We start from the raw sequence: 24,240 nt of genomic DNA on the forward strand, positions 1-24,240 counted from the left end.
AATAAAACAGACATTTGCAGTCAAAATAGTACGTTAACAATGTATGGTGTGTGTTTCTCATTAGTTTCAGGTTATCTTCTTTGAAACAGTGTTTCTCCTTAAAAATGAAGGACATTTCCAAGCGTCCCCGAACTTTTAAACGGGAGTGTAGCTGTGTATATAAAACAACCTGAAAACATTTCCTTTACAAGGAATCAATTGGTATCCCGAGTCAGCACAATTAAAAAAAGAACACTCCCAGAACCGAATACAATGCCCAGAGATTTATAAATGTTTTAATTTGGGAACAGGTGAAGCCTTCCCCTCTGCCCAGCGAGTGGAACGGCAAAAGCGAGAGCTGCATCCTCAACATCAACTCCAACATCTACGACGAAATCCAACAGGAGATGAAGCGAGCCAAAGTCTCCCAGGCGCTTTTCGCCAAGGTGGCAGCCTCCAAAAGCCAGGTTAGCTCCACACGCATTAGCATCGTCTTACAAAATACACACGGGGAGCCTCTAATTGCAGGCTTTGGGTTTGAAATTGTTGATATTTTCCTTCCCACACACGATTGCCTGCGCACGGTCGTTAAAAACTGGCAAAGACGTGCCACCGCTGCCCCCTCATTTGCGGTTGAACAGAGCCATTTACAAATATATAAATAAAAGGGGAAGAAAGGCAGCAATAATGAGTTATTATTAAAGATTTTCATAGAATCTGGAAGAGTTCCACAATTGCACTTGATGGGGAGGGTAAGGCGGGGGGATGGATCACGGGGGGGTGGGGAATCATCATGAAATATCTGCAAAGACTTTAATTTTTTTTCCTGCTGATTAGCATGATTACACACACAGATAGCTTTGTTTGACCAAATTGCAGTTTGATGCACAAACCACTGTTTTTTTGTGAAAGGGTTTCAACACTTCGTGCAAGGTTGGTAGAGTAAAAATGAGGAGGGGAAAGGGGCGTGCGAGGCAAGTTTTTTTTTTTCGTGGGGGAACGCGGTTGTGTCTGGCCGCAAAATTCCCGCCTGCTTCATTGATGGCGGGCGGCTGTGAATGTGAATTGAGGAGCAGATAAGAAGTGTGCTAATTATGCCTGCGAAAGGGGGCCTGGGAGAGCACTTATCGCTGCCTCCATCTCGTAATGGGCGCTCCCCGGGCAGCTGGTACGCCCTCCCCCGCCCTGCAACTCTCCAAACCCTCCCACCCGTTCACCAACCCAGCCGGCATCGCCACTTCCGCGCCAGCCTCGTAGCTCTTACTCCTCTGTCGGAACCCCTGAACTTCTCGCATGGCATGTTTCGTTCTCTGTTTGAATGCGTTGCTCTCTCCACTTGTCGTTTGGTCGGGTCTGAATGCTGTCATCAAACTCAGGTGGGGTCCTGGCATAGTAGGAGTGCAGTAAAAAAAAACAAAAAAAAAACAATCCTGCCCTAATATGATCCTGTCTTGCAAAGAAGTCACTATGCACACCTGAGCAAACAGAATTTACTGGTGTTGGTATGAGATACAGGTACAGTTTTTTGTTTTTGCAGTGATTATGCAATCCAATGTTTGAGCTGGTTCAAATCGTAATCAATTAGTGCACGACCATTCCACTGTAAAACCCTTGTCTATTGAGTCATTCAGGGGAGCGGTCATGTTAAAATGTGTTCATACTTATTCCATGTACTGAGGGTGAGGTGAACTTAAATTCCTTAAAGGTTACACAACTGCAGGTTGGGTAGAGGAGGGCAATATGACGCTATTAAATTGTGAAGAACTTAATCATGATTTAAAGATAGTCTACGGGCCTTCTATTGTTTAGGCTTTCGGCAGCAAATGTTTCTGATGAGTATTTTGAAGATTAGCTAGCGGACAGTTTTAGGATTAGCGGTACGGTGTACCACAATTTTTGGGACCCATAATAAGATATAACACGTTTTTGTTTATTCCCATTTAATTGAACGCGGAAGGTGGTTCCTCTCTGGTTTCATGTCGTAATTGTACTTTTATTTGGTTCCATCGTCGGCATGGGTGGAAATCTGAGGCCACTCTTTAAATTTAGGATCTTTTCTTTTCTCAAGCTAGGTAATAATGTTATGGACGGCCCAATTCTTCTCCAGTTACTTCAACAGAATTAAGGAGTTTCCAACTGCTTGTATCCTCCTAAAAACAAAATCAGTTTGTTTGATCAATGTGAAAGATTTTTTTCTTTCCCTGAATGTAGTGATTTTCACTAAGATTCCGCTTCTCCTATGAAGAAGAAAATAACAAGTTGCCACCTACTGTCATGGATGTGCACTTACATTCTATTCTGATATGGCCCAAATTAATAAATAAATCCCTGTGCTCATCCGTTCCCCTTGGATAAGCGCCACAGTAGTCAACAGCTTCACAAGTTGATCCCTGTGACTCATGATGCCAATACCGTTGGGAAGACTCGTAAGGTGACGTGAAGAACTCTCTGGTCTTTAAACCACGGTGGAAATGCCACATGCTATGTGTGTGTGAGGGGGGCGCAGTTAAAGGCTGGCAGAGGCCCGCGATGGTTACGAGCCTTGAGAGGGAATAGGATGGCAAAAATCCAACATCCCCACCACTACCTCTTGCTTCCCCCCTCTTTTTCCTGAAACACACAAAGCACAATATGAGAGGCCTGCACATCAACATATATTGCTTGCACGCACACACTTGCATGGATCAGTAAACTAGTGTTTATCGCTATTCTCCTCCAGGGAGCACTGTACTCCCTCACTTTGCTTCTCAGTGGATGAAACACAAGCTCACTCGAACCAGAATCACCGACATACACCATGGATCCTTTAAAACAGATCCCGATGATGGAACAGAACCGTGCCAGGCTTAAATGGCAAGGCCACTTCGCCGCCCCCAACCTTATTTTCTAGGACCACTATCTGGGCTTACTGCCAGTAGCGCCCATCCTCCACTCTCATTTTCATACTCTAAATGTGCATCTTAGAGATCGCCATTCTCCAATGGACATTGCATGCGAATACAATCAAACATTCAATATAACTCCCGCTCAAATACGTTTTGTTGTGTCTGGCTTTTATCAAGATTAGTAACACAATGGACATTTTAATGACTCTTTTTAAACTCACGACCACTATTGAACAGTCCGCGCATTGCAAAATAATTTAAAACAAAATTTGAACTCCAGTTTGACTTGCGAAAATAAATGTGTCCTCCATCTACGGTGGAGTATTGTATTTTCCACTCTATAAGGGACAGTATCAGGCGCACCCCACAAGAATTGTCATCCATTGTTCATACATAAGGCTCATGGAATTAACACTATAGTAAGAGCTACTATAATTATTTGTGTATGCATTCATTGTATAAGCTTACAATATGTATTTGTTCAATAATTGATCAGTCAAAAAATGACGCTGACCATAATCGCAAAACATTGCATGCAACGGGAATCGTAACCGGGTGGTGGCTATGAAGACGCTGAAACCGAACCACTAGATCACTAATGATACAGATGACTTACGAAAATACATTGATTGTATCACATTATCACACTTTTTTTTTACCCAAGGTGCCTGAAATGAATGAAGGGAGAAAACATAAAGGAGCCCTGAAAGATATAAACGCAAAAATGAATGACTGGGAGAACAACTCATTGGTGTATCTGAAGATGAATCAGACGTTGCGTTTATGTACAGTATATCTTTAGGGATGACTTAGTTTTCTCCATTCTCTAACATTACTTTCTAGCATTGTGAGTAAAAAATAATGTGATAATAATATAAAATCAAATGCCTTTTCGCATGTCATTTGTATCACTGATGGGCTAGTGGTTAAGTGTCGGCACTCTCACCAATGCGACCGGGTTTGATTCCAGTTGCCTACAAGTTTTTGCGATTTTGTTTGCTCTGGTTTTCAATGATCGATCAAATCATTGTGCAAATACAGAGATCCCTTAGTTTTTGGCGTTAATAACAACAACCATCCGCCAAAATGGCTTTTGGTATGACCAAAGCACTGCCAACTGGCTGGTTGAGGGAGCGAGAGGGAACAAATTGAAACCAGGAACATATTTTAAATGAATCAATGTTTTGTTTTGACTGGCCGACGGAGAGAGCTAGCCAGACGGATAGAGAAGTGCATCGCTTCTGCGGCATGATGAAGGGCCACAAATTCTCAGCGAGATGCAGAAAGAAAATGCAGGTGTCTGCTCACAATACAGTATGAAGGATGCTATGATATGAATTGGCACCAGAGATCTCAAGTCAAGAGGTGCTGGCCGATCAGCGTGAATGTCTGCTGTCCCCACCCGACCACCCTCACCTCACTTCCCCACTATGCCCCTTTTGCAGTCGAGCAGGCAAGGAGACGCAGCGTGATTTTGCTAGAGGGGTTGCTTTGTGGGAAGCATTCAGGTTTTTAATTTTTTTGGATTGAATGTTCAATCGACTTGAATTTTTGCTGCCCAAAACGTTCGTCTTTGGTGCAGGAAGCATCCGTTGAATTGTGAATTTATTTATTTTTTCAAACCAATCCTTCTTTTTTCCCTGATCTTTTTTTTTTTTGCAAAGGGGTGAACCAGTGATAACTGAAGCGCAAGGTAGCGAGGACTCTCTTTACAGTAGTATACTTTAAAACCTCGTGTAAAAGCATACGTATAAATACTGTATGTTCAAATCTTATTATTTTGCGGTGTTTAAGCAAATCCGGGCTATAAGGCCCCTTTTGAAATTTCTGGCCAATTTGGGGTTGTTAGGTGTGCCTTATCGTCTGCAAAATATGGTAAATCCCGATCATATATTTATTGTGTCCGCCTTTTGTCAAATTTGTTAACAGGATGGACATTTCTGACCCTTTTCAACTCACAACAAAGGTTAAGCCAACCTACCTATATCAAACGGTTGCTGCATTGCAAAAGAATCCACGCTGAAATTCAAACTCTTTGACTTATTCGTCCTTCATCTGTGTTTGAGTAAACCTTTGCCCCCCACCCCCCTCTTTGCCTCATTTCTGCATCTCAATTCTGATCTAGCGCTTTGTTGTCATTGAAGTCTAGTCAGCTTGGCAGGCCCATATTGGGTTGGGACAGCGCAGGTTGTCTTGGGGGGAGGAGTTTGCTTCAGTCCATTCCTTTGACACAACATTCCCAACACTTCCTTAGAGGGATTCCACAACAGACGGAATCAGAGTCCCTGCTGTCATAAAACAAGCACCCTGGGAACCCGGGCTCAAAGCCCTTCGACTCGCCAATGACCAGTAGAGACCCCCCCACTCCCTTACTCCCTACGCCTTTACCCCCTTGGCCGTACATGCCTCTCCTTCCGTGCTCGTTCTCCCTGGAAGAGGCTACACTAATTAGCTAGACTCTAATGAGACAGAATGGCACTGATCTGGTCTACCAAAGGAGGTGGAGAGATGGAGGCATTGGAAAAGAGAATATATATGTGTGTGTGTTTGTGTGTAGCGAGGGGGTTCGCCGTGGCGCAGTAGCACAGGGGGCATGAGGGTGAGGGGGGTAGGTGTATGCCATCTGTCGCCCCGCACTCGCCTGGCACGGCAGTCCCTGGTGTGGAAGGAAGGGTGCGGGCGGGCGGGGTGGTGAGGGGCCACTATTGGTCTATAGAGGTGGGGGGTGTTGAGGGAGGTGGACGACCTAGCTGCAACTGCTGCCATCTTGTTTTGAAAATGACTAATTGGCTGGAATCACTTTAGTGGACCGACGTGATTTGTGGTCTGTTTGTGTATGTAGCATCGGTGCTTAAAAGGACTGCTTTAGCGTTTCTATTTTCGGTCATCCTCAATGTTTTCATTTTTTTTGCAATGTTTTTTATAGCTTTGGTTGTCAACTACACTAGTACCCAAAACAGTGTTTCCCCATATAATTTAGTGAGAACCTGGTGGGTGGTAGGTTTTGGAGGATGTTGGGGCATAATCCCTCAGAAGCAAATATTGTACATTGTAAATTCTAACACATCAATCTGGTGCATTTTTTGAGCAAAATCAAAGCTAGATCTATGATGAAGGTGTGTCTTGTAAGTTATTGAATCATATACACTGTACACTAGTTATGAAAGCCAATGACACAACAAACAAGTCACACCCAAGCATGGTAAAAGAGAAGTAGTTTGTACAAAAAAAATGTGCAAGACGTCTACCGTAAATTCCGGACTATAGAGCGCACCTGATTATATGCCGCACCCACCACATTTTGAGAGGAAAAACGATTTTGTACATACACAAGCCGCACCTGTATATAAGCCGCATGCGCCCACATTAAAACATATAACACAAACACAAAATTAACCTAAACCCGACTTCAAGTCCCGCGATTGAAACTGAATGGTTTTTTTTTGGTTTGAACAAATTTATTGACACTAAAAACAGAAAACAATCATGACAATCTCAACAGCAATTAAGCACATTCACAATATTATATTCCAATATTACGTTTTTAACAGCAAACACAAAGTGAGGTTTGAACAAACCTTCTCGAAAATCAAACATATTCACAATTTCATTATATAACATCTTTGTTAGTGTCCTTCATTAAAGTCCACAGTCCAAAAATCACAGCCGGCAAAATGAACGGAAAATGATACCGGTACTTAAGGTTTGATGCAGACCTGCAGAGTCCGGGTCCCTTTGAAAGTAATCCAAGGAAAAAAAGTGTATATTTCCAAAGGTAAGGGTGGGAAAAATATATCGGATGAACACATTTACTCGGCAGTAGCTCAGGAGGTAGAGTGATCGTTTTAGGATTAAGGGATCCCAGTTCGAATCCCGGCTTGTCCGTGTTACATGCCGAAGTGTCCTTGGGTAAGACACTGAACCCCCAATACCCCCAATGAGCAGGTTAGCGCCTTACATGGCTGCACAGATCACGGCCGCTATTGGGAAATGTGAAGCACAATGTAAAGCGCTTTGGGAAGTCATTGACTTGAAAAGCGCTATATAAATGCAGATCATTTCATTTCACTCACGATACTCCTTTTTCTTTAACCAACTTTTTACCCCTTCTTCTTTCCTTGTCTGTCCCTCACCTTTAGCGGTCCCCACTTAAACTCGGCACCCCGCGTTTGTTCCCCCCCTCATTTTTTGTTAACCGGTGCAAATCAGAATAAGTGTCTAAAATAAATACAAATAAATACATTACAAAAATATATAGTTGCAAATACATATTATACATGGGTTACACATATTTACAAAGAAAGACGGTACACCGAGAGAGTTTTCAAAGCTTTAATAAAAATAATATAGCTTTGACAGGGCAGTTAATGGTAGCAACATTCGAGCGCTGCTAGCGGCCGTTAGAAAAATTACAAAAATTGGCCGCATCACTGAATAAGCCGCAGGGTTGAAAGTTAGGGAAAAAAGCTTATAGTCCGGAATTTACGATAATTAGACTAAACACTGGTGTGGTTCTGATGCCGACGCTGTACTACTTTGATGTATCATATCCATACTGAGGTCTGGCTTATCTCTAAAGAGCGGGATGACTGTAAAACAACAATGACCAGATGCCGAAGGTGCTGTATCTGTGTCAGATCATAATTTTTTCTCCTGCTACTGGTAACCTTGGAAAAGAATACTACCATTTTCATGTGGGGAGCAAACACCTACCCCCAAAAAAGCGACCTGGAGAGGAATAGGCACCACCAAGCTGTACTTACCCATGACGGCACAGAAAGTGGTGCCCCTACAACCCAGGTGTTTAAGGGATCCGTGATAAAGTTTTAGATGTCATTCAATAAAATTCTAATATTAGTGATTTGGTAAATTACAGAATTAAACATCATTAACGCTGCTTTTGTGATAGCTGCTATGGAAGGATGCAGGTTCTTTTTCAATGGTTTACAGGAGGTTATTGTGACGTGCAACTTATGAACTGCGGTCAGGGCTCTTGTCCACAAAAGCGTTTTCCCGCCTTGAAATAATTATTCAATTTCCTTGCAATGGCAGCACCACGTCTTTACACCCGGTTAAAAACAATAGCAGTGTGAGACAGCTGTGGGCAGCTTTTTTGTGCGGAACGCTTGGCACTTAACCTTTTTTTCTGGAGCTGAGAGTTGAAAAATGTTCTACTGGGGGAAAACACAACGCTTGTCAATGTCACATTTTGCCCAGTGCGGGCGGGGCGGGACAAACACTGCAACAACCAAAATCCATCCTTGCAAGTGAGGGTGTGGACTTAAGCAAGGGGGGAAGGGCTAACTCACCAAGATCCTTCTGACAGCAGTAATATACACCTTGGTGTCAATTATATAGTGAGAAATCCTGGTTAGTTTGATTAACTTAAAATTTGTATACAGGCGATGCCCTACTTGCGAACGAGAGAACGTTCTGGACCATCGTTCGTAAGTTGAATTGTCCGTAAGTGGCTTCAGTGCTATATTTTTTAAAGAATGTATGTTTAAGGTTTGTATAGGTAACCTGTATTGTTTTTTACTGAAAAATACACATTTAATAAAATAATATGCTCTACAAAGATAAATAAATTAAAGTTTAACTTACTTTTGGAAAATGAGCTTCAAGACTTAGGCGACTTCCTCCTACGTGGTAGAAAGTGGCCAAAATAAAGCGATCCAACCATTTTCTCAACCGCATCAAGCTTTCTTATTCCACTTTCATTTCGAAAGAAACGGCTTGGCTCTTCTTTACACTTTACACCAACCATATTGAATGGATAAACGAGATATTAAACAATAAAAACGTCACAGTTCTTTGCGCGCTAGCGATGCCGTGAACGTTGTTATGATTACACACAAACCAGGAAGTAGAAGCAGGATTTATTTTTCTTCGGGGTGGATGCTGGGTGCACCCAATACAAAATCTAACTTACAGCAATGTATTTTTAGATATCCCGAATTTTTTTTCGTAATTACCGTTTTTCATAAGTCAATTGGTGGTAAGTAGGGGAGCGTCTGTATATTTGAAAATCTATTTTTAAATAATACAAGTTAATGAGACTCTGGCAGGACCAATTAAACTCTGGTGGCCTGCCAGAAAAACACTACAAAACGCAAACATCCAAATGAACTAATACATCTATCTTATATATTGTATCCATATAAGATAGATATACAAGATAGATATTTTTGTGTTCATGACAAAGTACTTACTTGAACTACTAAAATTTGAGTTATTGTCATTTATGATGATTATGTGACCATAGCAACTCTAGATTTGAATTTAGTTCATAAAACTGTGAAGTTTCCGTTTTAGATGTTGCTCCTGTTACAGATTTGAACGTTAAGTAATTGTCAAATGTGATATTTACATTTTAAGTAAATGCTCACACCTCAAGTTGTGTAAACAACCTAATTAATGGCCCAAATGCATGTATTGTGTGCAAAAAACAAGCAATGAGATCAGTTCTTCTGCACTTTTTTTTTTTACAGTGGACTAGAAAATAGGACAGTACCCTTTCTACTAATATGACTTCCTTTTCCCCCGTGCCTTGCATCAATAATAACAAATATTTAAATCTTCTATGATGAAAAAAAAAGTGGTTGTAGAGGGCTTCGTCAGTAATGTTTGCACACCCACAATCCCCTGCAAAAGATGAGGCAGATAAGAGCTGACAGCCCTGAGGGGCTCAAAAAGAGGCAGCGTCTGTTTATTAATTTATTCATGTATTTATTTATCTCCCGCTTGCTTATTAGGTTGCCATGGGAACCAAATCGTCTCTTATTGCGGAACTATAGAGGCAGCTGTCTGAATAATTAATTTAGGGAATGAATTATCCGGCAAACGGGCGGCGTCCTCCGCTTCCTTCTGAAAATGAGCCTCTCTTTAAATTGTTTAATGGACGGTGGAATTCCCACCAGCTTGTTTTTCTTCCCCCCTTTTTTCTTCGTCTTGCCTTTCTCTGCCTTCTTCCCATGATACCGAGCGCGCTTGTGGCACTTTGTGACTCCCGTGTACCCCCGCTCGCGTCGCTTCTCGGCCCATCTGTCGGATTTGGCGCGTCACCCTTCGCCTACCTACCGCCGCCCGAGACGCTGCAGTAAGGCGGACCCCTCGCTGGGAGGACTTCCTGTTAGGCTTGACGTGTGACATTTCTGCCAGAAATAGTCTGGATAGCCAAAAGGTTTCTATATAGGGGCTAGTTCTTAAAAACTGAAGGAGCAAAATTGTTGGTTTTTCACAGGGCGAGAACAGGAGTCGGCAACCCAAAATTTGAACTGAGGCATAACTGATCCAGAGCAGCACGGCGGCGCAGTGGTTAGCGCGTGTGCGGCACAGTCTGAGGTCATGAGATCGTACTTCCTGTGTGGAGTTTGCATGTTCTCCTCGTGCTTGCGTGGGTTTCCTCCGGGCACTCCCGTTTCCTCGAACATTCCAAAAACATGCATGTCAGGTTAATTGGCCGGTCCTAATTGTCCCTAGGTTTGAATGAGCAAGTGAGGTGTCTGTCTCTGTGTGCCCTGTGACTGGCTGGCAACCAGTTCAGGGTGTCCACTGCCCGAAAATAGCTGGGATGGGCTCCAGCACCCCCGTGACCCTACTGAGGATAAGCAATGCAGATAATGGATGGATGGATAGCTGATCCAAAAATTGAAGTAAAAATATGCCTGGCATAATAATTAAAACCCTTATATAAACCAATTTTTACATTTAAAGAAAAAGGAAGATTTATACATAAAAGTTGACATTAATCTCTACTGTTTGTTCCAAATACTTTTACAGCATTGGAAAAACATTAAGAATTGTTGGGATCCAGCACACCGACGTTCTCTAACAGGTAGAACTCGGGGCACTACAGATGACATTCAAAACTGAATTTGCCAGCCGTGCACATATTCTGGAGGTTTTTTTTTCGTGTTACTTATGTTCTTCCCTCTATCATATGTGCCTTTTATTAATTCCCTTTGACAACAAATAACCTCTAGTCCAGGTATGTCAAACATTTAATCTGGCCAGCCATAAATTTCCACGTATGCCAAAAAAAGAAGCCTAAGAAGCCTGTCATTTCCAATAAAGATTTTGTTTTTTGAAGAAATGCAAACCAAATTCTTTCTTCAGCTATTAGAGGGCAGTGTTAAGTTTATATAGCGTTGTCAGTTGGTAGGGTGTAAAACCAGTAAACGGATTCAGTGCAAAACATGGAAATAGCTTTCCCCTATTGTTTGTGAATAAATGTGTTGTTTTTAGGAAAGATGCCTTGTATTCTGTGTATAATATATGTAGGGTAGGTCACTAAGGTCCGCCAGCCTGAGAACAGAATGTCTGGATCCAGACCAAGAGCCAAACTCAGTTTGACATCAAGGCTATCCTCAGTCAGATGGCGTGTCTGCTCCTGGGTCTGCCCCAAAAAGAACGTTTGTGTAATATTAGTACTCCTACAGAAAACCATCACCTAAAAATGTATCTGGAGGTTTCCCTATCCCATATTTTTATATCTCTAAACAATTCTGAAAAAGCTCCAGGAAGCCACAAGCACACGGGTAAAAAGCCGCATGCAGTTCTATAGCCGCAGGTTGCTGCCCACAAGGCTAAAAACAACAAATGATGGCAGACGACTTAAATTGATTGCTCAAAGTTAAACTTCAAAAGCCAACTTCAACACCCAATTCTTATTTTATTCTTATTTTATTAAAGGTGAAATCCTCTAAAGCAGTGGTATGACTTCTCTATTCCACCCGAATGAGAAGTTGCGACACCTCTTAAAAAAATAATTCCACTTCTTAAATTAATCGATAGTGTGATTTAAAGCAGAGATAAGTGATATTCACCTTTTTTTTTAAAAAAACAAAATGACCAGCAAAACCAAAACAACTTCAAGTAATGTGTATATAATATCATATAACCCTGCATCATATATAAGTGACCCCTTGAAAGAAAGTTTGTACCCACACTAATAATAAAACATGTACCTTTACGTTAACATTTAATTAATCGTGTATCAACATACTATACCTGTAAAAAGCCAGAAACACAACATTTTTAAAACATGTACTTTACCTTCAAGCGGTTGTCAATGGCAGACACTCGTACAATATTTTTGTATTTCGCAACATTTCCTTCAACTCAAACGCTGTTGTCACTGTTTTCCACTTTCCCCCTACCTAATCAATATATTTGTGGGCGGAAAAATGAAATAAAACAATCAAAATCACACTAAAATTAGATGTGGTCCCCCTCATAGTGTCATGATTAATGATGTGACTCAGCTGTGCCCGCTCTTTTGGCGCCACCCGCCGCGGGTTCTGATTGGCTCCCTGTCACTATTTGAACTCAGTCCTGTTGTCAGTCCGTCTGTGAACCTCAGTGTATACAAGGCAAGCCTTTTTCGACCCTGACTCCACCTGTCCCGTTTGTGCTCCTGTCTGTCTACGGCTACAACCCGTTTTGATCCCGACCACGTCTGCTCTCGCGTCCCGACTTACAACCCGTTTTTGATCCCGACCATGTCTCCTCTCCTGTCTCGGCTATCGACCTGTTTTTCCGTCCTTGACACCGCCATCGCTCGCTACAGAAGATCCACTTCCGTGTTCGGATCACAATCCGAGTACGATAGCGATCTTCTTCCTGCCTCCAGCAAACACCAGATCGTGGCCGCAGCCCTTCCTCTTTCCTTTGATAAAACATGTGAGAAACGTGACGCAATTGGGTCCTGTTTCCATTCTGGTCGTGACAGATACGTAGATCCACGCGCCACAGAAACAGCTTGATAGAGGCTGCAATAATGATTTCAGCCAGATGATGGAATTAGCAAGTAGAATAGTTTGTAAAGTTATGGACGCCAACTTTCACAATATCCTGACACAAACACAATTGGGACTGTACCGATTGACTGGACAGAAGTAAGAGATGGAGCAGGGCGTTATCGCCTTCTATTGTGTAATTGTCCCTTAGTTTTTTCTTCTCAGCATTATTTTTCCAGGGCAAAGGCCCGCAACCCACTAAAAACAAATACGTAACTCACTTTTGGGTCTTGACCAGTGTTCCCTCTAAGCTGCGCGCGTGCGCAATTGCGCAGTGTTCGCACATTCTCAGCGCACAAGAAAATCTAGCCAGCGCACAAAAATCAGGGCTCAAAATTGCTAATTAAGAAGCGACTCAAGTCAAAGAGACAGTGCATGAAGGTAAAATTACACGGGTTCCCCTGAGGTTGTGTCCTAAATGCGGTATTTTGAAGTCAAGTCGAAGGAGAACGAAGTTGAGTAAAGTTATTAGAGTTTGTCGGGGAACCGGCTTCTTTGGCTCGGCTCACTAAAAGGAACCAGCTCTTTTGGGTTGTTTTTGCTTCTTTAATCCCAACATGACCAAATATTATGTAAAATTATGCGCAAAATGACTTAAAGGAAGGGGGAATAGAACAAAAAAGAAAAAATTACCAAAATGAAAAAGTAGTGAAAAGCTGAGAAAAAAAGAAACAAAAAGAGAAAAAAGAAGGAAAAATTTAGAAAAAAGCCAGAAAAGAAAGAAATGTAGGAAAAAAGTAAATAGAGAACAAAAAGAAAAAAGTAACAACTAGGAAAAAATAAACACAATGAGATTTTTTTTAAAGGAATTTAAAAAAAGGTAGAAAAAAAACACGGAAAAAAGAAGTTTGTGTTGCATTCAAATAATTTCCAATGATATCAAGTGAATCTTGTTGCCAACATTGTACTTCCACTAAAAATGTGATTAAGTACAGTTCTGTATCTTACAACCGACTAAATGTTAATATTATGTGACAAAATATTTAGGAAATAAAAAGAAATGGATATCTTGTGAAAGAATTGTAAGAACAAACGACGTTTGTAGACTATACAACGTTTGCAATAGTACACTAGTCAATTCATTCAAAAGAGAAAAATCATTTTGCATTGCCGCAAACTCTGCAAAATCTAACTTGATGTCAAGTGTTGGACATGTTTGATAATTAATTATCTTGCCACACTTGGGATTATGGTTGCTCACTGTTGTTTCAAGCGCTGCTCACCGACTTTGTGTGAACGCTCAGACCCGTGGAAAATTACAGGGAACATTGGTCTTGACCCACCTGTTGAGAAAAGACAATGGCCCGTCTACCGTACATGTGTTTCTATGGGATTTTGTGTCGAATGGATGTGTTCATCGACTGATGGAAGGCCTCGGGTCCAAACGCAGCAGTCGGTGTCTGTTTAGCATTGCTAGTCTTGCCCCTTTTGCTCCTCGCCTTGCTCGTTCTCTTCCTGACAGACCACACAGGGCTTGTTCTGAAGCCCATTCCCGCTAATCTGATCAGGCAGGCAAATACGCCGGGAAAAGCGCTTTAATGATCCCCCCTAATTACCTCAAGTCAATACCAACTGTATTATTAGACTCGGGGAAAATATTCCATTAGGGTGCGCCCCGTGGGAGCGGCCGCCCCCGCCCCGCCCGGGCCAGCTCCTTCGCCCTCCCCGCCCCGTCACTTGAAACCCCTCCCACCTCCCCTTTTTTTTCCACGCTTGTAATTAATTTTATGTACACACGCAGGAATGCGCAAGGTCGCACCTGCAGCCCGGAGCCGGCCGACTCGGAAGCGCCTAATCAGATCTGTCATAATTACCGTGCTGCATGCTTGTGACACACACCGGCAAATATTTCAATTTAAGTACGGACTAGAGTGCGCGTACGTGAACGCGCGCCCGAGCGAGCTTAGGGGAGATATTAAGGCCGATAAAAGTGCTCATGATGGTGCTTGTGTCCACTCGCTCGCCGTTTTCCACCGTCTCCTTCTTCCCTCTTAACACATTACCGTCATCATCATCACCATCATCGTTATATTTTTGTTTCAATTCATTGTGGACCCTAAGCACAAATTTGACCTAGTTGGGTCTTTAAGATGCCATATTTGGATTACATGGCCTATGTTCTGGATATCAACACCACAAGAAACTGTTTACATTTTAAAGGATAGGAAATAGAAACAGATAACAGTGTTCGAATGGGTGCTTAAAATCTTTAAAAAAGCTTGAATTTTGATTTTGTGATTTCAAGGATTAAAAGAGCTTGAGTTTGGGGAGAAGTCCTTAAGAAGTGCTTGACTTTAGTTATGAAAAATGTGTACGCACCCTGAAACAAAGTATTTACATTTACAAGGGTAGTAAATAGAAACACAGATGATTATTGCTTTAATGGATATACCAGGGTTGGCGAACAAGTTTGACACAAAGAGCCGAAATTTTTAACCGTGAGAATCAAAGAGCCACACCACGCACTGACTGGCATAAAACGTAACCTACGCAGATGATTGGCAGTCAGTTGTGTCCGAAAGCAGCATAAAAACAACAAATCTGCCAAATTAATTTCGAAATATTATTTGTTATTAACTCTGATGGATTCAAGTGTGTTTTAAGAGGGGAAAAAACGAAACATGAAACGAGGCAGAGCCACAGTATATAGAAAATATGATGAGGAAAAAAAGCTGCATCCTTATTGGCCAGGAGCCGCATGCCACCCCTGGGATATACCTTTCCTAAACGCTTAACATATTCACTTTGTAATATGGTAAAGGGTCTGCATTTATATAGCGCTTTTCAAGTCAATGAAGACCTCCCAAAGCGCTTTACAATGTGCTTCACACTTACCCATTCACATACACACTCACACACCAATAGGAGTCAGCCATGCATGTCACCTACCTGCTTATTGGCGGGCATTAGGGATTCAGTGTCTTGCCCAAGGACACTTCAACATATTACACGGAGGAGCCAGAAATCGTACCTGCGACTTCTTGATCCCAAGACTACCTCCTGAGCTAATGTCGCCCTTAAAACACAAATGTAAACTAAAAGAAACTTTAGGCAGCGGTTCTCAAATCGTCAGACTTCAAGACCTACCACCTCATCCTAGTTACTGTAATTTCTGGGGTATAAGGCGTACCCCAAAATCTCCAAACGGGCCAGTAATTTGAACATGTGCCTTATAATCTGGTGTGCTTTGTGCACGGAAAAAAATGGAAATTCATACTGGTGTACAGTGGTAATATTAGGCCTAAAGATTCCAGCCTTAACCGAGCCGATGGCTATTAAAGCCAGATGTCGACCAATCAACTTGATTTGAGGGACCGGGCACCACGCAAACTCAAAATTTGATACTTTATTTTTAAGACTTGGTAGGAGGAGGTGTGATTTTACCTTTTCGTGTGTCGTGTCTATCCCTAGTAGATGGGATCCGGCGCTTTCCTTGCTAGGATCAGTGTTCGATTACCGTTTCATCCAATTTTTGCGATCGAGATCAGCCTTATATTTCGACTGATTAATCAATGCACAGATATGGTACTCATTTATATTTTACAACCCCAGCTCTTATAGTTTTAATTCTCTATAAGGCGGCAGTAGCTCAGGAGGTAGAGCGCTCGTCTTGGGATCAAGGGATCCCAGTTCGAATCCCGGCTTGTCCGTGTTACATGTCGAAGTGTCCTTGCGTAAGACACTGAACCCCTAATACCCCCAATAAGCAGGTTAGCGTCTTACATGGCTGCAATACAAGGCCGCTATTGGGAAATGTGGAGCACATTGTAAAGCCCTTTGGGAAGTCATTGACTTGAAAAGCACTATATAAATGCAGATTTCATTTCATTTTTCAGTTATAATCTGGTGCGTTTGTAGTAACAGGAGAAAAAAGGGTACATCCAGGAAAATTTTCCAATGTTCAAATTGATTGAATGCAAGTATTGTATAGTGTGAACCAGATATAGAGGAATATTTTCAGAATGACAAAAACCAAAACAACCATTCCTGTTAATAGCCACTTAGCTGCGTTTTAATGAAATCCAAAATGTACTGGAAATTGGAACTATTCTGCATAAGCGTATTTAAAGTGCTATTTGTGATGCATATCTCACTATTTAAAATGTAATTTTAAACATTTTGGGGTAGTCAAGTACAGTCATGTTTATTTGTGGTGCCCTTAATCACAAAGAGTCTCAAAGGGCTGCACAGGCAACAGATTATTGCAAACCACAGACTATTATGACACCAACCCCTGATCTAAAACCTACATGAGGGAAAATAATGCAGATATATTGTCAACATAAAATATAGGTTATTCATATGCTGTAGAATAGTAGGTTGTTTTAAGCTTAGATTTAAACATTTCCACTGAGGTTGCAGATCGAATCTCAGAAGGAAGAGCATTCCACAGCACCGGGGCCCGAATGGAGAACACTCTCGAACCTACGGATCTCTTCTTGAGATCACTAGTAGACCAGCATTTTCAGAGCAAAGGCTCCAAGCAGGAACATAGGGGGAAATGAAACTGTTCGGGAATGTTGAGTCTCAGGCGTCAGTTGACAGGCAAGATCGATGGAAAAATTTTGGTGGAATTAGGCACAATTCCATCATCTTCATGTCCTTCTCTGCCATTTCGCTGATGTAGCTCCCTTAGCTTAGCACCTTGGCCCAAGCGACAGCCTCGCTTTTCTTTGCGATACCTACAGCCGCTTCGTAAGTGGGTTGGACACCCACGGAGATCCCGCAACCCATTGTATTTCTTGCGGGATATCAAAGGTGGTATAAAAAGTGCCCAAAAAGTCGAAATTTAGACGCAGACCCAAATGTATAAGTTGCTCCCGACCATAGGTATTATTGGCCACGCATGTGTCCAGAAAAGAAAGCAAAAAGGACAAGAAGGCGGTAATAAATAGAAAATTAGCTAAAGCGCTGTAGAATCACAAAAATGTGATCACAAGACACAAAAGTCCTCAAAGTCTTCCATTTGTCAAATATGAATTCGTAATGCTTTAATTATCCCTCTGATATGTGTTCAACATGACACTTTGTGACAGCTATGAGTAAAAAAAAATCCAAAGGAGGGAATTTCCAAGTGAATCTTATTAAAAAAAATTAGCTTTTACCCTGCTTTTAAACACTGCTTTCAATGAGTGCTGAAACTTCAAAGTGTCATGTTTTGCCTTTGCTAATGCCGCTAGCTTAATACTGATAGAACTTCTGTAACAAGAACACACACCCGTTTATTTCCCCCAAATATTTGGATGATATAATACCAATATAAAACTTGATGACATATTAACAAGGGGCTTTCCAAGTAAACACAATGGCACGATGAAGACTTTTATTTGGAAGTCGTTTTCCTGGCTAAAATGCGTTTGATGAAGGCTGCAAGCAAACTTGTCAGCCAATTACAAACACTTATTTATCTGACAGTCAATTTGCTGCTTCTCTGCCGACTCCTAATTCAATAAGATCAGTCACGATTTATCATCTTAATTAGACTTTGATATTAGCAATTAAAGCCCATATTTGGATTCAATCGCAACCCGCGACTTAATTGACGGAATCAGACTTTGCGTCCTTGCTTGCGCGTTTGAAATGCAGCTGCTGCTGTTTGTTGTGTTTGCTTCACCGCTGCCGCGTCGGTCCTGTTTTCATCTTCCATCTGCCTCTCCTCGAATCTGACGCGAGAAACTATTGGGGATGTTTTTGGAGTCGCCGCCACAAAAAAAGCAAGGACAGAAAACACTTAGCGATGGGACCGAAAGTGGCGAGCTATCATTTACTGAGATCGTGCAATTTTAATGGCCTAATTCAAGCACTTTCAAGGCCAATTTACCAATTTCTCCATTACCATTGAAAGAGGAAAGCTGGTGTGATTCGATCCATAGCCCCGCTGTTTGAAGTGACCGAGCGCTGCCCGCAGGAAAAAGAATCGGAAAACCTGATGTATCCTAAGCCAAACATTAAACCAACAGTTGAAACGGGGCAAAGAAAAGTCAAGTCAAGTCATGTTTATTTGTGATGCCCTCAATCATAGACTCAAAAAGCTGCACAGACCACAGATTATTGCAAACCACAGACTATTATGACACCATCCCAGTGTTCTCGTTTGCCCGCATCCCTGCGTCTAGACGTATCATTTTGGCTGGGGACGCATCGTGTCAAATCAATGTGCGTCCCCGGGACGCAACGTTTTTGACACCAAATTGTCATTATTACCTGATTACTTTTTTTTTTTTTTTTTTACAAAGATTTACTGCACTCCAAACTTTTCGGCAGGCAGATCCGCCATTGTTGTTTTGGTCTCGCGCCGATCTTGTTGCTTCGAGATGACGTCATTGTTGTGGCGGTCGTCAAGTGAAAGAAGTATGCCTCCGATAAAACACTTGCTATTAGGTGCAAATCAACAAAAAATTGGTAATTTCTTCAGTGTCGGTGATAACTGGAAACATAACACAGAAAGTGGTAACAACGGCAATAATTCCGGCACGAAAAAACGAAGGAGAAATTCTTCAGAAGACTGCGAAGGCAAGGAAAACACGTGTTTTGAAGCGAACGATTCGACGAAATAAACTTCGAGCAAGAAAAGGACTTTTTTGCCAAAATGGACTAAATTATATTCCTGGTGACGCTATGAGCAGGATGATAACGGATTGGACCTTGAGAAGGCATTACAACTATGGCGGGACAGCAAACCACGAAGAATATATGAACTGAAAATTTGAAGTGATAACTGCTTTGTATTACCAATTAACTGTTTTAATTAAAACTGAATGAAAATATAGATTAATATAATTATTTCAGCAATTATATTTTGTATAATGTACAATATTGTGAACTGAAAAATCTGAAGTGATAACTGATTGTACTACCAATAAACTGTGATGATTAAAACTGAAAGTATACATAGATTTATATTATATATTTGTCGCCGATTTACAATCTCAACCTCGATAACACTAAATTTTGGGGAGCCATAGATCTCTGTTGGAACCATAGATTTTTGAGCATGCGAATCCCTGAGACCCATCACTTTTCAGAGGTAAAATGAACACTGCCATCCATTTAGCTAGCTACAAGCAAATGGACAGTGGCAATTTTACCTCATATGTATTTTTTATGTGACAATATTTATACCTTATTTTCCAGATAAGTAGCACCTTAAAACCCTAAATTGGCCAGAGAGCGTGCCTTATATATCACAGAATATGGTGTGGTTTCCATGTTTTACCTGCAGTATTTGAGCAGTGATTGATAGTATGCAAGCATGGCGGCGCAGTGGTTAGCGCGTGTGCGGCACAGTTCTGAGGTCATGAGATCGAACCTCCTGTGTGGAGTTTGCATGTTCTCCCCGTGCTTTCGTGGGTATCCTCTGGGTACTCCGGTTTCTTCCCACATTCCCAAAAACATGCATGTCAGATTAATCGGCCGGTCCAAATTGTCTCTCTGAGCGAGTGAGTTGTCTGTCTCTATGTGCCCTGCAACTGGTACCCTGCCCACTGCCTGAAGATGGCTGGGATGGGCTCCAGCACCCCCGCGACCCTACTGAGGATAAGTGGTGAAGATAACAGATGGATGATAGTATGCAACCATATTCAAACCTGGGTGAGGGAACTAACACTTTTCTACTAGACCACAGGTGGTACAGATGACATAGGAAAAGGTATTACAACTTGTTATTATCACACTATTTTAACTCATGGTGCCAGAAACACTGATTTGCATAGTTCATTCCGATAGGTTAAACATTTCTTCAGCTGTGCATCTATAAGCGTTGTAAAAGCCAGAGACAGAAAGTCTTTAACAAAATACTATACAAGCTCTTTTGTATATATATATATATATATATATATGTATTAAACTAAGAGGTCATTGTATACCGTGGTCTGGTGGAAAAAAGTGTTGGTGCCTTCACCCCTGCATCCGGTTCGATACCCGTTGCAAACAATGTTTTGCAATTTGAATCAGTGAAATGTACCGACCAATTAATTATTGCACTCTGTCACGATAGCTCTTACTGTTGTCTCAATTTCATTCGCCTTTTGTATGAAAAATATATGACAAAAGACTGTTACTTGGAGGTGTGCCTTTACAATCCAGTGTGCCTAATCATGCAGAAAATACAGTACTTTTAATGTAATTTCCGTTGTTCATCTTTCGGTTTGAAGGTGATTGTCTTGCATACGTTTGCACGCCAGGATAAAGGATGTGCTTTAAAAAGAAGTGTAGCCACGCAGATGTTTAATGTGCCCCATTTAAGATGAACTGGTCATTTGCCTTTGGTTATTCTTTATGCTCCATCTGCTTCTGTTTGCTTGCCTAAACCTCCACCGCCTCCGCCCCAACCGCACACACACACACTATATCGGTCGTAGCAGCTGAAAAACCGCGCCATTGTTCTCTCGGGAGTGAGTGTGGACACGTGGAGGTCGCCTTTTCCTGCGCCGTCACGCCGTTCCGTGTCATTGTTGTCAAGTCAGCCTATTCTAGTCCCGAGAGAGGTCGCAACCCCGATCTCTTGTCACGTCGTGTGGTGCAACTCGGGGCTGGCAGGCTTCCATACACACCCTGACATCAACATTAGTTTATTAGTCGGAAATGAATAAATATGTTAATTGCAAGGATTCAAAGTCTAAATAATGTCCGTGAGACTGAGCTTGTGACACGGGTGGGAATTTCAACGTGAGAGCTTCTCACCAGTTGTTCACAAGGAACATCAGGGTTCCCCGAGGTCTTCAAAACTTGAAAAAGTCTTACATTTGACAACTGCAAATTAAGGCATTGAAAACGTCTTACATTTTGTCTACAGTTCTTAATATTTCCCTGTCTTATCTGCGTAATAGAGCTGATAACTGTATGATAAGTAATCTTACAAAAGAATGGAACGTTGGGTTGCAAAACTATTCTACATTTTCTCTGGCTATCTATCTTTCATCTATCACCTACCAATATTGCACAACCGTTACGATACAACGTTATCACGACAACCCTGTATGTAACATCCCACATGCTGACATTGTTGTGTAAATACCATGTAAATTATAACTATAGCCTTATTCCCCTTGTTTTATAACATTATCTTCTCTGTTCCTTTATCTTCTTGCTCATACCCTCACTATGTGTAAAACTGGAGTGTCATGCCCAATTTCGTTGTCACAATATGTTAGCCCATTTGTAACAATGACAATAAAGGTATATTCTATTCTATTCTATTCTATTCTACCCACCTACCTACCTACCTACGCTGGTCATATCTCTCGAGAGGGGTAACTGACAACATGACAAGCACATACAACAAACAAAGAAAATAAAAAGGGAAAAAGTAGCAAAAAAACAAACAAACACCCAAACAAGTTAAGCACCTCAGCACCCAAGTTGGTCATGCTTTCGTCCCTCCAGATGAAACAGGACACGGGTCAGGGTGACACAACACTCTTCTGTTCAACAGCAGGGCCCGACAGCTTTCACTGGTTTACCCCTGCCGCATCATACGGGGGCCCTGCCCATCCCTTAGAACACGTCCAAACATCCTACTATCCTTTCACAACACCTCTCCACTCCTATCACCAACAAGACCAACTACAAACCGATAAATGCAATGTGTCGGTCGGCAAACGCAGTAGGAGCTACGTAGTCGTTCTCTAACCAGCTGTCGTCGTCAAAACAACTTTGGGATAAAGAGTCCGCCGTCGTGGCCGGATGGCGTTGGGTGCCAGGGTCCATCGCTTCTCGGCGTCTGCCTCCCGCATCTAAATGAGACAATACGTGCGAGATTGGTCTTAAATGTCATTGGATGTGGCCTTGAAAAGTCTTGAATTTGAATGGAAAATCCTAGGTCAACCTTGAACAAAAGTTGTTGTATCTGCTCATATTTTACAGTCCCACCCTGTCTTCATTTGGTCACCTTCCAATACTGTAGACTAGAGTAAATAATGTGTTCCAAAATCAATGAGGTTAGATTTTAGGAATAACAATGGCCAATACTAGTTTCAGGATTCGTAGACCTTTTTCATGGCTAAATTCAAGCACTTGTTTTAAGAACTTTCAATTTCTCCACTACCATTAAAAGAAAAATTCTCGTGTAAATTGTTTTTTTGCAGATTCACAAATATATCTGCGATTTACATATGCGATTTCTAATTTGAAATGTGCATTCATCAAGACATATGATTAGTAAATCAAAAATGTATTTGTGGATTTTGAACAGTACGTGTGTACATATTTTTAGGATTAATCTCTCTGGGTAAAATGATTGTACAGTAATATGTAACTTACATTACAAATTGCAGGAAGTTCCTCCAATTACAATTTACCACTGGGAAACGCTACCGTAATTTTTGGCATGGCCCATAAATAAATGCCCATAATTGATGTGTAATCCTTGTACTAATACACATACCATAGTACCCTGTTTATACGTACTGTAGGGGGCCATGACAATTTCGTACAAACTAATGCCAACTGAAGTTAATCACAAGGGAAGAAGGTGGGTGTTGGCGTCATTTTCAAGCAGAAACATGGCGGCAATTTCGATTTCATTCAAAGAGGAAGGAGCAAGCGGCTTATCTTCCAACTACCGAGTGAAGTTGTTTACCGGTAAATGTGACACAGAAAATGAATATTTCATTGCATTTAGTGATTTGATTGTTTTGTAAGCATGTTCTTTATGTTAAAGTTATCTGAATAACTCTTAATATCTTACGTCATTGCTGACTTATTCGAGCGTGTCTAAGATACGTACGTACATATAAAGTTGGTATACCCAGTGTTATCGTTTGCCCACGTCCCTGCGTCCTAGACACATCATTTTTGCTGGGGACGCATCGTCTCAAATCAACGTGCGTCCCCGGGACGCAACTTTTTTGACACAAAATTGTCATTAGTACCCGATTACATTTTTTTTTAAACAAAGATTTACCACACTCCAAACTTTTTGTTAGGCAGATGTTGTTTTGGTCACGCGGTTCGAGTTTTCGTCTGCACGCCGATCTCAATTTGTGTGGTAAAAAGTCAGTCTCTTTTTAGAGAACCGGCTTTTTCGGCTCAACTCTTTCAAGAGAGCCATCTCTCAAACGGCTCACTTGCTTTGATGCATTATATTACGAATGATGATGTTGTATAAAGAAGTTAAAAAAAAGGAAGTATAAAAGGAGAAAATGAAAAAAAAAGACAGGGTTGTGGTTATCCCTTTAATCAGTATATTACCAACAATAATTTGATGCAGAAAATGAATTCATAATTTGATGATTAAAACTGAATGAATATATAGATTTTTATTATATATTTGTCACCAATTTACAATTTCAACCTCGATAACACTACATTTTTAATCTTAAATTCACTTTCAAGTTGACATGCATGCTTCTGGTGTTGGATTTTGTTAAATAAAATAAATCTCAAAAAATGTTACCTATACATGTTCTATCCTTCTTAAATTATGCATATTTTGACTGGAGTGACTTAAAGTCCGGAAAATACGGTACTGAGAGATCCATTACTACCATTGATTAGGGCAAAGTTATTTGTTGATGAAGAAAATATGCTGTCGGCAATATATTTTTATAAATGTGTTTTATCATGTTATAAAACTG

At 41.3% G+C, this 24,240-nt stretch overlaps 1 protein-coding gene across 4 annotated transcripts in view; it reads left to right on the forward strand.

The window, feature by feature from the left end:
* satb1b (SATB homeobox 1b) overlaps positions 1-24,240 on the forward strand; it is a 121,447-nt gene that overhangs the window by 84,674 nt on the left and 12,533 nt on the right. For all 4 annotated transcript variants that reach the window (XM_088327517.1, XM_088327516.1, XM_088327518.1 and 1 more), the window contains exon 11: positions 291-446. In XM_088327517.1, the coding sequence (XP_088183643.1) occupies positions 291-446 (156 nt within the window). The remainder of the gene's footprint in view (positions 1-290; positions 447-24,240) is intronic.

The sequence above is a fragment of the Urocampus carinirostris genome, chromosome 2 (assembly GCF_059441175.1).
Source record: "Urocampus carinirostris isolate Australia breed hairy pipefish chromosome 2, RoL_Ucar_1.0, whole genome shotgun sequence".
NCBI classification, from domain to species: Eukaryota; Metazoa; Chordata; class Actinopteri; order Syngnathiformes; family Syngnathidae; genus Urocampus; species Urocampus carinirostris.